The sequence below is a fragment of the Pristiophorus japonicus genome, chromosome 5 (genome assembly GCF_044704955.1).
Source record: "Pristiophorus japonicus isolate sPriJap1 chromosome 5, sPriJap1.hap1, whole genome shotgun sequence".
Lineage (NCBI taxonomy): Eukaryota > Metazoa > Chordata > Chondrichthyes > Pristiophoridae > Pristiophorus > Pristiophorus japonicus.
Window position 1 is genome coordinate 240,269,896 of NC_091981.1, and position 14,023 is coordinate 240,283,918.

At 44.5% G+C, this 14,023-nt stretch overlaps 1 protein-coding gene across 1 annotated transcript in view; it reads left to right on the forward strand.

Moving 5' to 3' along the window:
- The window catches only part of gpr158a (G protein-coupled receptor 158a), a 777,085-nt gene that overhangs the window by 741,822 nt on the left and 21,240 nt on the right, over positions 1-14,023 (forward strand). Inside the window, exon 9 of the mRNA XM_070880082.1 lies at positions 770-875. Within this exon, the coding sequence (XP_070736183.1) occupies positions 770-875 (106 nt within the window). The remainder of the gene's footprint in view (positions 1-769; positions 876-14,023) is intronic.

The window sequence follows — 14,023 nt, forward strand, 5'->3', positions numbered from 1 at the left end:
TGATGTGTGCAACCAATGAACAGCGCGGTTACCGCTAGCTGCACACTACGATAATGCATGCCCGACACGAGACTCCCAAAGCAAGTGCTCTACTCGGAACTCCTACACGGCAAGTGAGCCCCAGGTGGGCAGAGGAAACGTTTCAAGTACACTCTCAAAGCCTCCTTGATAAAGTGCAAAATTCCCACCGGTACCTGGTAATTCCTGGCCCAAGATCGCCTTAAATGGAGGAAGAGCATCCGAGAGGGCGTTGAGCACCTCGAGTCTCGTCGCCGAGAGCATGCAGAAATCAAGCGCAGGCAGCGGAAGGAGCGTGCAGCAAACCAGACTCCGCACTCACCCTTTCCTTCAGCCACTGTCTGTCCCACCTGTGACAGAGACTGTAATTCCCGTATTGGACTGTACAGTCACCTGAGAACTCACTTTCAGAGTGGAAGCAAGTCTTCCTCGATTTCAAGGGACTGCCTATGATGATGCTGACTACAATGAGCAGGCAGCACGAAGTTGTCACGCTATCTGCATCGGACTCAACGAGTGCAGGTTAATCGCACATCACAATCCCCCGCCTGTTTTCGGAGTTAGCAAACTTTGCAGCCAATGTCTAATAGTTTAGCTATATGCTCAATTATCATCTTGATATAAACCAAAGCAGTGCACTTGTTTGTTGCTATACATAAAATCAAATAATAATTCTGGAACTCCTTTAGATTAGAATAATAGTTTTTAATCTGAAAGACTTTTAACTTTAAAATCGTGTTTCTCTTTGCAGGTTTACACTGGCGTCAAACCTCCACAGTGATTGGATGCTCATGCTGTTCTTTGTTCACACCCATCTCACCGTGACTGTCACTCTGGGCTTGCTTCTGATCCCGAAGGTACTGTCAGTGCTCCCTATTCTCTGCCTCTGAATACTGTTCAGTTATAACATTTATTGTAATGTGGCTTAGCACTACATCATGTCGTTATATTATTTGCTTGATAAATCACATCTTTATAATCAAATCAGAGTTGGACTATCTGATGTTTTCAGGTTGCTGGACCCAGGCCTAATGTCGCCGATCCTATAGGTACACCAATCCAAAATGTAAACTCGCATCAGATATATGTTCGTCCGAATTGTCCCATTAAAACTTTTCATATTGTCCTTGATGGCTTTATTACAATTAGGACAAAGAAAGAATGCAAAACGGTACTTTGAATGTCATATTCCCTGAGATTGGAAAAAATGGTTCACTAAACTAACCAGAATTTTCCAGGCAAGTTACTATGGGGTTATTTACATTCATTTGTTTGTGAAATAATTTATAATGAGATAGAATGCGCATTTTCAATAGGCATTTGCTAACAGACCCTACATTGTTCTGCTGAGATGTGGATAGACTGGATTACTGAAGGTCAGGCCTATTAATCTTCCACTTCAACTTCAGTTTTACATTGGTTGTTTTGATAGTTTTGTGCCACTGTAAAACCCAATTTAGTGCTTGTAATGGAATTATTTTTTTAATGCAAATACAAAATGAATTTAACTTTATTAACTTCACCTTTGCTGGTGCAAATATCTTCCAGGATAAAAGAAGGCGACAACACAAAATATTAATTTCACAAGCAAATTGGTTCATTCCAATTGCAGTATTAATGATTTATAACTGGATATATCACCTTTTACACAGTTTTCTGGGGCTTCCACGGCTCTGCTGCCAATTGCAGTAAATGATCGGGAGAACCTTGCAGAAATTCGCCCCTATGAGTTTTGGGTTGCATCTATGTCAGATGGCGTATTAGATCCCATTGGCATACAACACAATGGGTTTACCCATTCCAGGCAGATGGCTAGGAATGACAGAAGGGATGTACATAAAGCGTCTGCGAGGAGCCATGCCATTTCCTTGAGGAAAGTGTCCAGACAAGATCTAACATTTGGACAGCATTGCCAGCATCCATCTATTTAATGCTCCTGTGAAGCGCCTTTGGACGTTTTACTACGTTAAAGGCACTATATAATTACAAGTTGTTGTTGGTTGTTGTTCACCACAGCACACTATTTTAAAGCTTCCAACTGGTGCCAGGAAAGCACTGAGGATGTCTGCAGTGTCAGCCAGTTTGTTGTCCACAAATGTATCAGCGCATTATTCAGAAGGGCCAATGACCATCAAATTGACTAAGAGCAGGAATGTGATAGAGCACCACCATTATTTGGAAAGCAAAGAGTGAAAAGATGGCTCCTGAGAGACAAAGGCATCTCTCTGAAGCAACAGCTCATGACACTCTTGCACCAATCACAGACAGAAGCAACATACTCATATTACAACCAGAATGATTATCAAGCTCATCTTTGGGATGTTACAGTAGCACTTCTGTCATTCCTAGCTATCTGCCTGGAATGGGTAGACCCATTGTCTCAAAACAGCGACACATAAGTACTTAAATCAGGTGCACTGCATTTATTTCATCCCTTGTGTGATTTATAATTGTTTTTAGCTATCCCCTTGCTTGTTCTTTTTTCAAGCATGTGACACCTAACCTACTACTTCTAAGTGATTCCCTTGTGGAAAGAGCAAGTGTGTTGATTGGCTACAGGGTTTCACTGACAGGCTGCTAAGTCAACCTCTGCTATTATTGGCACTTGGATGCTTGATGGGTTAGATGTAGCATTAGCTTGAAAGCTAGCTGCCCGATTTCCAACTCCTCCAAGCATGCCACTGGTGTAGGCATTCCATGAACAAGTCTGCTGAACTGCCTAAGAGTAGAACTTGGGCAGCTGTGAAGTATGTGAATCCCTTTGGTGGGCCTCTTTTAAATGGAGTCTGTATTAACGGGGCAAAGACCACTGACCCCATTTTGAGGCTTTTATAACTCTGTTAACTGTTGGAGAAATTTTCTCCAATTAAATATTGGGAAGACAGAAGCCATTATTTTCAGACCCGCTGCAAACTCCATTCCCTAGCCACTGACTCCATCCATCTCCCTAACATCTGTCTGAGGCTGAACCACATTGTTCGCAACCTTGGTGTCATATTTGACCCTGAAATGAGCTCCGATCACATATCTGCGGCATAACTAAGACCATCTATTTTCACCTCTGTAACATCTCCCGTCCCCGCCCTTGCCTCAGCTCATCAGTTGCTGAATCCCTATCCATGCCTTCATTATCTCTAGACTTGACTATTCCACCGCACTCCTGGCTGGCCTCCCACATTCTACCCTATGTAAACTTGAGGTCATCCAAAACTCGGCTGCCCGTATCCTAACTCGTACCAAGTCCCGTTCACCCATTCCCCCTGTGCTCACTGACCAACATTTGCTCCCAGTTAAGCAACGTCTCGATTTCAAAATTCTCATCCTGGTTTTCAAATCCCTCCATGGCCTCGCTCCTCCCTATCTCTGTAATTTATTCTGGCCCCACAACACCCCGAGATATCTGTGCTCCTCTAATTCTTCCCTCTTGAGCATCCCTGATTATAATCGCTCAACCATTGTTGGCCATGCCTTCTGTGCCTAGGCTCCAAGCTCTGGAATTGCCTGCCTAAACCTCTCTGCCTCTCTATCCTCCTTTAAGACGCTCCTTAAAACCTCCCTCTTTGGCCAAGCTTTTGGTCACATGCCCTAATTTCTCCTTTTGTGACTCGGTGTCACATTTTTTGTCTTAAAATACTCCTGCAAAGCGCCTTGGGCTGTTATTATGTTAAAGTAGCTGTATAAATACAAATTGTTGTTGTAAACATCAGGCAAAGAGAGTTTAAAATCAAGCCCACAATGTATTATAAAATAATCAGGCAATAAACATTTTGAAAGCAAGCTTTTACTTGTTTCACTACTCAAGGCAGCATCTTTTCGATTTGAACCATTGTCTTCTATAGCAGCAATGTGAGTGTTCATGAGAGATGCTCCCACTGTGCCTAAGGTCTACACCACTGAGGGCTCCACTGCAGATTCCACAGGCGTTGCCACTTGTTCTATGGCAATGCATACAACCCATGACTGCACAGATCCAGACAATGACTCCTCGCCAGACCTTTTAGAGTATTTTACACAGAACAAGTGAATCATGTGCTAATTCCACTCAAATATCAAGATGCTTTTTTAAATAACCTATATTACTTGGTCCAGGCTGTGTTATTCTACTCCTGTACCTATGTAATAACTTAGTAAGATAACATACATTATGTGAACATTATGGTACTAGCCCTAAGCTTAAGGGAAGTCTTCAGCTGCACTTCACTACACGACACCCTAGCACTCTGGAGGAAAAGCATGTCTTAAGTAAGCCTATATAGAAAGCTTTCCTCATTTTCTTATTCCTTTGTTTCCTGATATGCAGATTCTTTCCAGTTGATTCAATTCATTAGAAAACATCAGCTTCATAAAAGATTTGAAAGTTAACTAGTGCTGCTCAGCATTCTGACCTTTGGGAAAATTATAGCAAATCACTGGAGGAGACAGATTTCCGAGGTGTTTTAAATAGTCATGAAATGAATTTGAAATGAGTGATCAGTGTAGCTCCACATCTACATATTGAACTCAGGGGGTCAATGAGCAGAAACACAGGATCGTGTAGGGGAATGCTCGATTCTCCTGCAGTCTTCATTTTAAGACAATCTGTGCAAGGGCTGTTTGAAAGAGATGGCAGATAACTTCCTGGAGTTCAAGGTTCTGGCTCATGATATCATTGAGATAACCATGAACAGCAGCTGAGCAAAGATATAAAAAGGCACATGCAGCCATCAGGATAACTATCAAAAGTAATATAAATCTCTTGAAGCAGTCTGGGGATTTTGAGAATTCATACCTGTTAGAGTCTCTAAAATCATCATAATCTATGGATAGGGAGTTGGTTACAGGACTGACAAGAGAGCAGTGATATTTGGATATTTTTCAGACTGCAAGGATGTTAGCTGTGGTATCTCCCACCTGGATTGGGTTTGGGGGGAACAATATTAAATGTTGCAAATGACACAAGAATAGGGAGAATGATTAACTGTGAAGAGTACTATAAACAACCTCAAGTGGATTTAGCATTGTTAGTGTTAAGTATCGAATAACTCCACGAGGCTAAGTACGGTGAGCTAGTTCAGGCATGACCTTACTCCAGTTTATTTACTCTCAAAGTGAGGATTCAACATGGCTGCCAACATTATATACACGGCTTGCACGTGTCTGCCAGTGACCATTAGGACTCCGACAGTCACGCCCTCCGTTGGCAGGTAAAACCCAGTTAACATACATAACATCATTCCCCCCAAAGTCCTTTGTACAGGTTGTATTTACAAGGTGAGATGGTCCGGGGCCTTCCGCTCCCTGGTTGATCTTCTCAGTTCGAACCCTAGCTTGGGTGAGTTAGTAGGACCATTGCTGCATTGCGGAGCAGTCGGTCTGACAGGACTGTCGGGGATGGTCGGTTCGTCTTTGTGAATGACACAAGGGTCAACTGATGGTTGGATATGTGTTGTTTGGTCGATGATTATGTCATCTTCAATTTGTTCTGGGTTGTCTATGAATCACAGTTTGGTTTGGTCGAAGTGCCTCTTGAACGTTTGGCCATTTAACAGTTTGACTACGAACACCCTGTTCCCCTCCTTGGCCAAAACCATGCCAGCAACCCACTTTTGATCATGACCATAATTCAGGACAAACATAGGGTCATGAACAGCAATGTCACGTGATACGGCCGTGCGATCGTGGTACCATTGCTGCCGTTGCCTTCTGGTTTCGACATGATCATTGAGATCCGGGTGTACAAGGGAGAGCCTGGTTTTGAGGCCTCTCTTCATTAACAGCTCGGCAGGAGGGACCCCAGTGAGCGAGTGGGGTCTCGTCCGGTAACCAAGCAGAATGCAGGACAAGCGGGTCTGTAGGGAGCCGTAAGTCACGCGTTTTAGGCTCTGCATAATAGTTTGGACAGCCCGCTCTGCTTGACTATTAGACGCGGGTTTGAAAGCGGCAGACCCTTTCTTGATGCCATAAAGTCGTGGAACTCCGAACTGGTGAAACATGGTCCGTTGTCGCTGACAAGGACGTCGGGCAGGCCATGGGTGGGGAACATAGCCCGGAGGCTTTCAATAATGGCTGTGGACGTTTTGGATGACATGATTACGCATTCAATCCATTTGGAGTAAGCGTCCACTATTACTAAAAACAGTTTGCCGAGAAAGGGGCCAGCAAAGTCTATGTGGATCCTTGACCACGTTTTGGATGGCCATGACCACAGACTCAGCGGAGCCTCCACAGGTGCGTTACTCAGTTGCATGCAAGTGTTGCACTGATGCACGCATGACTCCAAGTCCGAGTTAATGCCGGGCCACCAAACGTAAGACCTGACAATGGCCTTCATCATGAAATGCCTGGGTGGGTATTGTGTAAATCTCGCACAAAAGTTTCCCTGCCTTTTTTTGGCATGACTACAATATTACCCCATAACAGACAATCAGAATGAATAGACAGTTCATCTTTGCGGTGGCTATAAGGCTTAATTTCATCTTGCATTTCCCTTGGAATGGCAGACCAATTTCCAGTTAGGACACACCTTTTTACGCTTGACAGTACAGGATCCTGGCTGGTCCAGATCCTAATTTGGTGAGCCGTGACGGGTGACCCCTCGCTCTCGAAGGCATCCATGACCAGCAGCAAGTCTGCGGGCTGCAGCATTTCCACCCTGGTTGTGGGTAATGGTAGCCGGCTAAGCGCATCAGCTCAGTTTTCAATGCCTGATCTGTGGCGGATGACATAATCATAAGCGGATAATATCAGTGCCCATCTTTGGATGCGGGATGAGGCATTGGTTTTTATACCTTTGCTCTCAGAAAACAATGAAATGAGCAGCTTATGGTCTGTTTCAAGCTCAAACCGAAGCCCAAACAGGTACTGGTGCATTTTCCTAACCCATATACGCATGCTAAAGCATCTTTCTCTACCATACTGTGGCTCTTTCAGCCTTAGACAGACTTCTGGATGCGTATGCAACTGGTTGGAATTTGCCTGATACATTGGCTTGCTGGAGCACACAACCGACCCCATATGATGAGGTATTGCAGGCCAGTACTAACCGCTTACATGGGTCATAGTGTACCAGTAATTTATTGGAACATAGCAGGTTCCTGGCCTTGTCAAAGACTCTGTCTTGAGATTTGCCCCAAACCCAGTCATTACCCTTTCTCAACAACATGTGCAAGGGTTCTAGCAATGTGCTCAAACTAGGTAGAAAGTTACCAAAATAGTTGAGAAGACCCAGGAACGAACGCAGCTCCGTCACACTCTGGGGTCTGGGTGCAATCTTGATGGCCTCTGTCTTCGAGTCCGTAGACCTGATGCCGTCTGCTGCAATCTTTCTCCCCAGGAATTCGACTTCTGGTGCCATGAAAACACACTTGGAGCTTTTTAGCCTGAATCCTACTTTGTCCAGAGTAGAACCTCTTCCAGGTTGTGCAGGTGTTCAGTGGCGACGGTTTTTGGGATGGACTTCAGCAAACTCTCCATGTTTCTCTGAAACATAGCTGCTGCCGAGCGAGTTCCGAAAGGGTATCTGTGGTATATAAACAGTTCTTTGTGCGCGTTGATGCACGTCAGTTTTTTCGACGATTCGACCAGCTCCTGAGTCATGTAAGCAGAGGACAGGTCCAATTTGGTGAACGACTTCCCCTCCACCAGCGTTGCAAACAGGTCGTCAGCCTTGGGTAACGGGTACTGATCCTGTATTGAGACTCGGTTGATTGTTACCTTGTAGTCGCCACAGATCCTGACTGTCACTTTTCAACACCGGGACAATTGGACTGGCCTATTCACTGAACTCGACTAGTGATATGATTCCTTCCCGTTGAAATTTGTCCAGATCTCGACCTTCTCTCTCATCATGTACAGAACCGCCTGAGCCTTGTAATGGATGGGTCTTGCATCCGGGCCTAAGTGGGTCTACACCTTGGCTCCCGTGAAGTTGCCGATGCCTTGTTCGAACAACAAGGGAAACTTGCTCAGTGCTTCAGCACATGAAGCGTCATCCACTGATGATAAGGCTTTAATATCGTTCCAGTTCCATTTAATTTTCTCAAACCAACTCCTGCCGAACAGCGTTGGGCCATTGGCTGGAACAATCCGCAACGATAAATCATGCACAGCTCTATCTTTTACTGCGGCGCTGCCAATGACTGGTATGAGCTCTTTGGTGTAGGTACGCAGCTTCGCATTGATTGGGCTCAGTTTGGGTCTTTTTGCCTTAGTGTCCCACAGCTTTTCCAAAGCCCTCGGCTCATTATTGACTGACTCGCACCCGTGTCCAATTCCATGAATACTGGAACCCCATTTAATTTAACTTCCAGCATTATCAGAGGACTTTTGGTAAAAGAATGTACCCCATACACTTCTTCGTCCTGTACCTCAGGTTGAGTTGCCTGTGCCGCTTGATGCACGCTGGATCGATCATCCTCAGCCACGCGGTGTGTCTCAGCACGCCTGCTCGGTTGTGGACACATTTGCTGAAGGTGCCTCATTGTTGCACAGTCTTTGCACACATATTGCTTGAATTGGCATTGATGGCTCCGATGTTAGCCACCGCAACGCCAACAAGGCGAAATTTGATTCACCCTCCCGAAGGCGGACTATAAGCAGTTATAGGTCGTATGAATGCGGACGAGTAGGCCCTGCCATGTGCAGCTCTGCCTGCCGATGATATTATTTTAAGCACAGTACTTGCCAGTGAGTTTCGATGCTGGAAAGATATCTGTTTCGAGTTTTCGTCCGTGGACATGCATGCCTGGGCGATCGTGATGACTCTGCTCAGGTCTAGAAATTCAGCAGCTAGCAGCTTTCGAAGGATGAACTTGTGGCCAAAGCCAAGCACAAAAAAGTCCTGCAGCATTTCCTCTAACACAGCTCTGAAGTTCAACGGCCCAGCAAGACGTCTCAGGTCGGCGACAAATTCTGCCATGTCCTGGCCCTCGGAGTGATTGTGCATATAGAAACGATACCGCGCCATGATGATGTTTCGGTTTAAAGTGGGTCCAAACCAGTGTACACAATTCATCGTAAGTCTTATCCGTTAGTCGAGTCGGTGAGAGTAAATTCTTGATAAGGCCATAAATTTTTAACCCACAAATGGTGAGGAGAACCGCCCTGCGCTTAATTGCGTTATCGGTTCCTTCGAGGCGATCAGTGAAATCCTCTCAGTCTTCCCCTTCCACGAATCTCTTCAAAATTCCAACAGACATGGTTGTGTGAAAGTTTGTATTTTTAACTCGTTGCCAATTGTTAAGTATCAAATAACTCCACGAGGCTAAGTATGGTGAGCTAGTTCAGGCATGACCTTACTCCAGTTTATTCATTCTCAAAGTGAGGATTCAACATGGCTGCCAACATTATATACACGGCTTGCACATGTCTGCCAGTGACCATTAGGACTCCGACAGTCGCACCCTGCGGTGGCAGGTAAAACCCAGTCAACATACATAACAGTGAGTAGATGGAGAAAATAGATGGATGAAATGGTTCAGATTTGCAAATGCTAAACCTATTCAAACCATTGGTTCAGCTGTAATTATTATGTAGAATATTTTGTCCACTTTTGGATGCCCTACATTATGAAGGATATCAACGCATTGGAGACAGTGCAGAAGAGATTCACTAAGATGATACCAAGTTTTAATTGTGAAGAGAGCCGAGAGAAACGGGGGCTTTTGTTCATTAGAACAAAGAAAGTTAAGAAGAGATCTGATTGAGGTATTCAAAATTATGAGAGATTTTAATAAAATAAACTGGGAAAAGTGTTTCCACTAGTCAGTAAGTCAGTAACTAGAGGGCATAAATTTAAGATCATAATCAAAAGAATGAAGGGAGAGGCTAGGAAAATTGCTCACGTGCCATTTTTCCATATCTTTTAAAAGTTTACTTTTCAGATATGGATCTACTTCCCTTTTAAATGCTGTTACGGATTCCAGTAGAGCATTCCACTTTCTAACAGACCTCCGTGCAAAACAGATTGGGTAAAACTTGCAACTTTGGCAGGGGTGTAAAAGTGATGGCCGCTTGTTATCACCGTAACCGATTTTTCTCTCCATTGGAGTCAGGACTGTTAAGAAATGGAATCTTTAACAACTTCTAAAAGGGAAGTTAATAAATATCTGAAAAGAAAAATATAAAAGGATACGGGGAAAGGGCAAGGGCATGAGACAAAGTGGATAGTTATTTCAGAGAACAGGAAAAGAATGGCCTCACTCAAGCTGTAACGTTAGTATGAATCTACGATCTATTTTAGGTAGAGGAAAAGGAAAGTCATCCTCAGGCAGAAACAGATCACGATAAAAACAGAAAATGCTGGAAATCTCAGCAGGTCAGGCAACATCTGTGAAGAGGAAGCATAGTTAACGTTTCGGGTTGATGACTCTTCATCAGTACTGGAGAGTGTTCGGAAAGAACAGATTCTTAACAAGCTTTTGAATTTGGGCCATCATCCCCTTTGTCTCTCTAATCGCTCCTGTCTTCTAATCCATCACAGACCTTCCCTTTTGTTCGTTCTTCCCCTCCCCCTTTCAGTGCTCGTTAAAATCTGTTCTTTCCGAAAACTCTCCAGTTCTGACAAAGAGTCATCGACCCGAAACGTTAACTCTGCTTCCTCTCCACAGATGTTGCCTGACCTGCTGAGATTTCTAGCATTTTCTGTCTTTATTCCAGATTCCAGCAGCCACAGTATTTCGCTTTTGTAACAGATCAAGATACAGGAGTAGATTTTAATCTGGAGCCCAGGAGGCGGAATCCAAACAAAGAGGCCTGAGGATCATTAGAAATTGATCGATTTAACATCTCAGTTGAGAGACATCACCTCCAATAATGTAGCACGCCTTCAGTACATCCTTCAGAACATCCCCAGCATCAAAGCACTGACCACGCTCGACCAGCTCCATTGGGAGGGCCACATCGTCCACATGTCCAACATGAGACTCCCTAAGCAAGCGCTCTACTTGGAATTCCTACACGGCAAGCGAGTCCCAGGTGGGCAGAGGAAACATTTCAAGGATACCCTCAAAGCCTTCTTGATAAAGTGCAACATTCCCACCAGCACCTGGGCATCACTGGCCCAAGACCGCCCAGAATGGAGGAAAAGCATCCGGGAGGACGCTGAGCACCTCGAGTCTTGTCGCTGAGAGCATGTAGAAATCCAACGCAGACAGTGGAAGGAGCGTGCAGCAAACCAGGCTCCCCACCCACCCTTTCCTTCAATCACTGTCTGCCCCACCTGGAACAGAGACTGTAATTCCCGCATTGGACTATTCAGCCACCTGAGAACTCAGGTTTAGAGTGGAACGTAAGAACATAAGAAATAGGAGCAGGAGTAGGCCATACAGCCCTTCGAGCCTGCTCCGCCATTTAATACGATCATGGCTGATCTGATCATGGACTCAGGACCACTTCCCTGCCCGCTCCCCATAAACCCTTATTCCCTTATCAGTTAAGAAACTGTCTATCTCTGTCTTAAATTTATTCAATGATCCAGCTTCCACAGCTCTCTGAGGCAGCGAATTCCACAGATTTACAACTCTCTGAGAGAAGAAATTCCTCCTTATGTTAATTTTAAATGGGCGGCCCCTTATTCTAAGATTATGCCCCCTAGTTCTAGTCTTCCCTATCAGCGGAAACATCCTCTCTGCATCCACTTTGTCAAGCCCCCTCATAATCTTATACATTTTGATAAGATCACCTCTCATTCTTCTGAATTCCAATGAGTAGAGGCCCAACCTACTCAACCTTTCCTCATAAGTCAACCCCCTCATCTCTGGAATCAACCTAATGAACCTTCTCTGTACTGCCTCCAAAGCAAGTATATTCTTTCGTAAATATGGAAACCAAAACTGTAGGTAGTATTCTAGATGTGGCCTCACCAATACCTTGTATAACTGTAGCAAGACTTCCCTGCTTTTATACTCCATCCACTTTGCAATAAAAGCCAAGATTCCATTGGTCTTCCTGATCACTTGCTGTACCTGCATAGTAACCTTTTGTGTTTCATGTACAAGGACCCCCAGGTCCCGATGTACTGCGGCACTTTGCAATTTTTCTCCATTTAAATAATAACTTGCACTTCGATTTTTTCTGCCAAAGTGCATAACCTCACACTTTCCCACATTATACTCCATCTGCCAAATTTTTGCCCACTCACTTAGCCTGTCTATGTCCTTTTGCAAGTTTTTTGTGTCCTCCTCACACATTGCTTTTCCCCCCATCTTTGTATCGTCAGCAAACTTGGCTACGTTACACTCGGTCCCTTCATTTAAGTCGTTAATATAGATTGCAAATAGTTGGGATCCCAGCACTGATCCCTGCGGCAACCCACTATTTACTGATTGCCAACCAGAGAATGAATCATTTATCCCGACTCTCTGTTTTCTGTTAGTTAGCCAATCCTCTATCCATGCTAATATATTACCCCTAACCCCATGAGCTTTTATCTTGTGCAGTAACCTTTTATGTGGCACCTTGTCAAATGCCTTCTGGAAGTCCAAATACACTACATCCACTGGTTCCCCTTTATCCACCCTGTTTGTTACATCCTCAAAGAATTCCAGCAAATTTGTCAAACATGACTTCCCCTTCCTCGATTTCGAGGAACTGCCTATGATGATATGATGATGATGACTCCTTCAGTACTGTACTGATAGTCTAGATTATATGCTCAGGTCTCTGTAGTGAGACTTGCACCCACAACCTTCTGACTCATAGGCAAGAGTGCTAACAACTGAGCCATGGCTGACACTAAAGATTTAACATGAGCTCCCAGATTCACTTTGGCCCACTTCTTCTTTGTTCTTGAGCTCCAGGATGTCCAGCATGACCTATTTGAAGCCACTGAAAAGTCTGAAATTAGGAAACTCACTTCTCATTCGGGTTTGCTCCCTTCCATGATGCCACATTCTGTGCTGCAAGCTAACGATTAGTGTTGAGATGTTGAACATGCTTTACTTTACTCAGAGAGTGATGAGAATGTGGAACTCGTTACCACATGGAGTGGTTGAGATGAATAGCATAGATGCTTTTAAGGAGAAGCTAGATAAGTGCATGAGGGAGAAAGGAATAGAAGGATATGTCGATAGGGTAAGATGAAGTAAGATGGGAGGAGTCTCGTGTGGGCATAAACACCACCATAGACTTGTTGGGCCAAATGGCCTGTTTCTGTGCTGTAACATTCTATATAATTCTATGGAAGTTTGAAGATTACAAACAATGAGACTCAAAAGGGGGAGAAATTTGGTTGTGCCTCTGTTGTGGCGTTAATTGAGGCAGAGTGGTACTTATAGTGCCTTGAAAAGGTTTGCGCCGCTCGCCCAGAAATTCGTCAGAATCGGTTGAAGAGGGCGCTAAATCAGCCATTGCACATCAGGGCTGGGGGGACGCTAACAAAAATGCCGCGCTAAATTTAACCGAGGGCGCATGTGCCGAATTCCGATTCAGATCCCGGGAAAAACGGAGTCTTAAAGATGCAGCTAGTAATGCACTCGTTAAAAGTTTTCAAAATCACTTTTTCTCGAGCTGAACTCTTATTTCTGTCTGCCACTGCAAATGCGGAGGCTCACTGTTGTGTATGGAAAAAGAGTCAGACTGAACACTGTGAGCTCAAAGTAAAGTGTGACCTTAGTCTTTTATTGTAAGTCTTCAGAGTGCCTCTCCAATCTGTGAAGCCTTCTTAAATAACTGTGCTCCCAAGGGATTATGGGATCCCTTGTGACTTCGGGGAATGAGCCCTCTGGTGGCTGTACAGAGTAAATACAAGTCCACATATATAACACTCACCACTGTATGTAAACGTTGCACTGACTGTGACCTCCGAGGGAAACGCTTCCTTATCCCTTTAAGCAGCCACCAGTTAACGACTCTGCAAGCCTGTACCGACTGTTTTTCTTGACGGCCACTAAATGAGGGCCCGCATCTAATTTACCAACCAGGGCGCAAGTGTGGGCGTTGCACCAAGAATACGTCATGATCGAAGTGATTGTCAGCAGCCAGGCGCTACTGGTTTGCGCCCCTGGTGAGCATTTCATGAATTTTCATT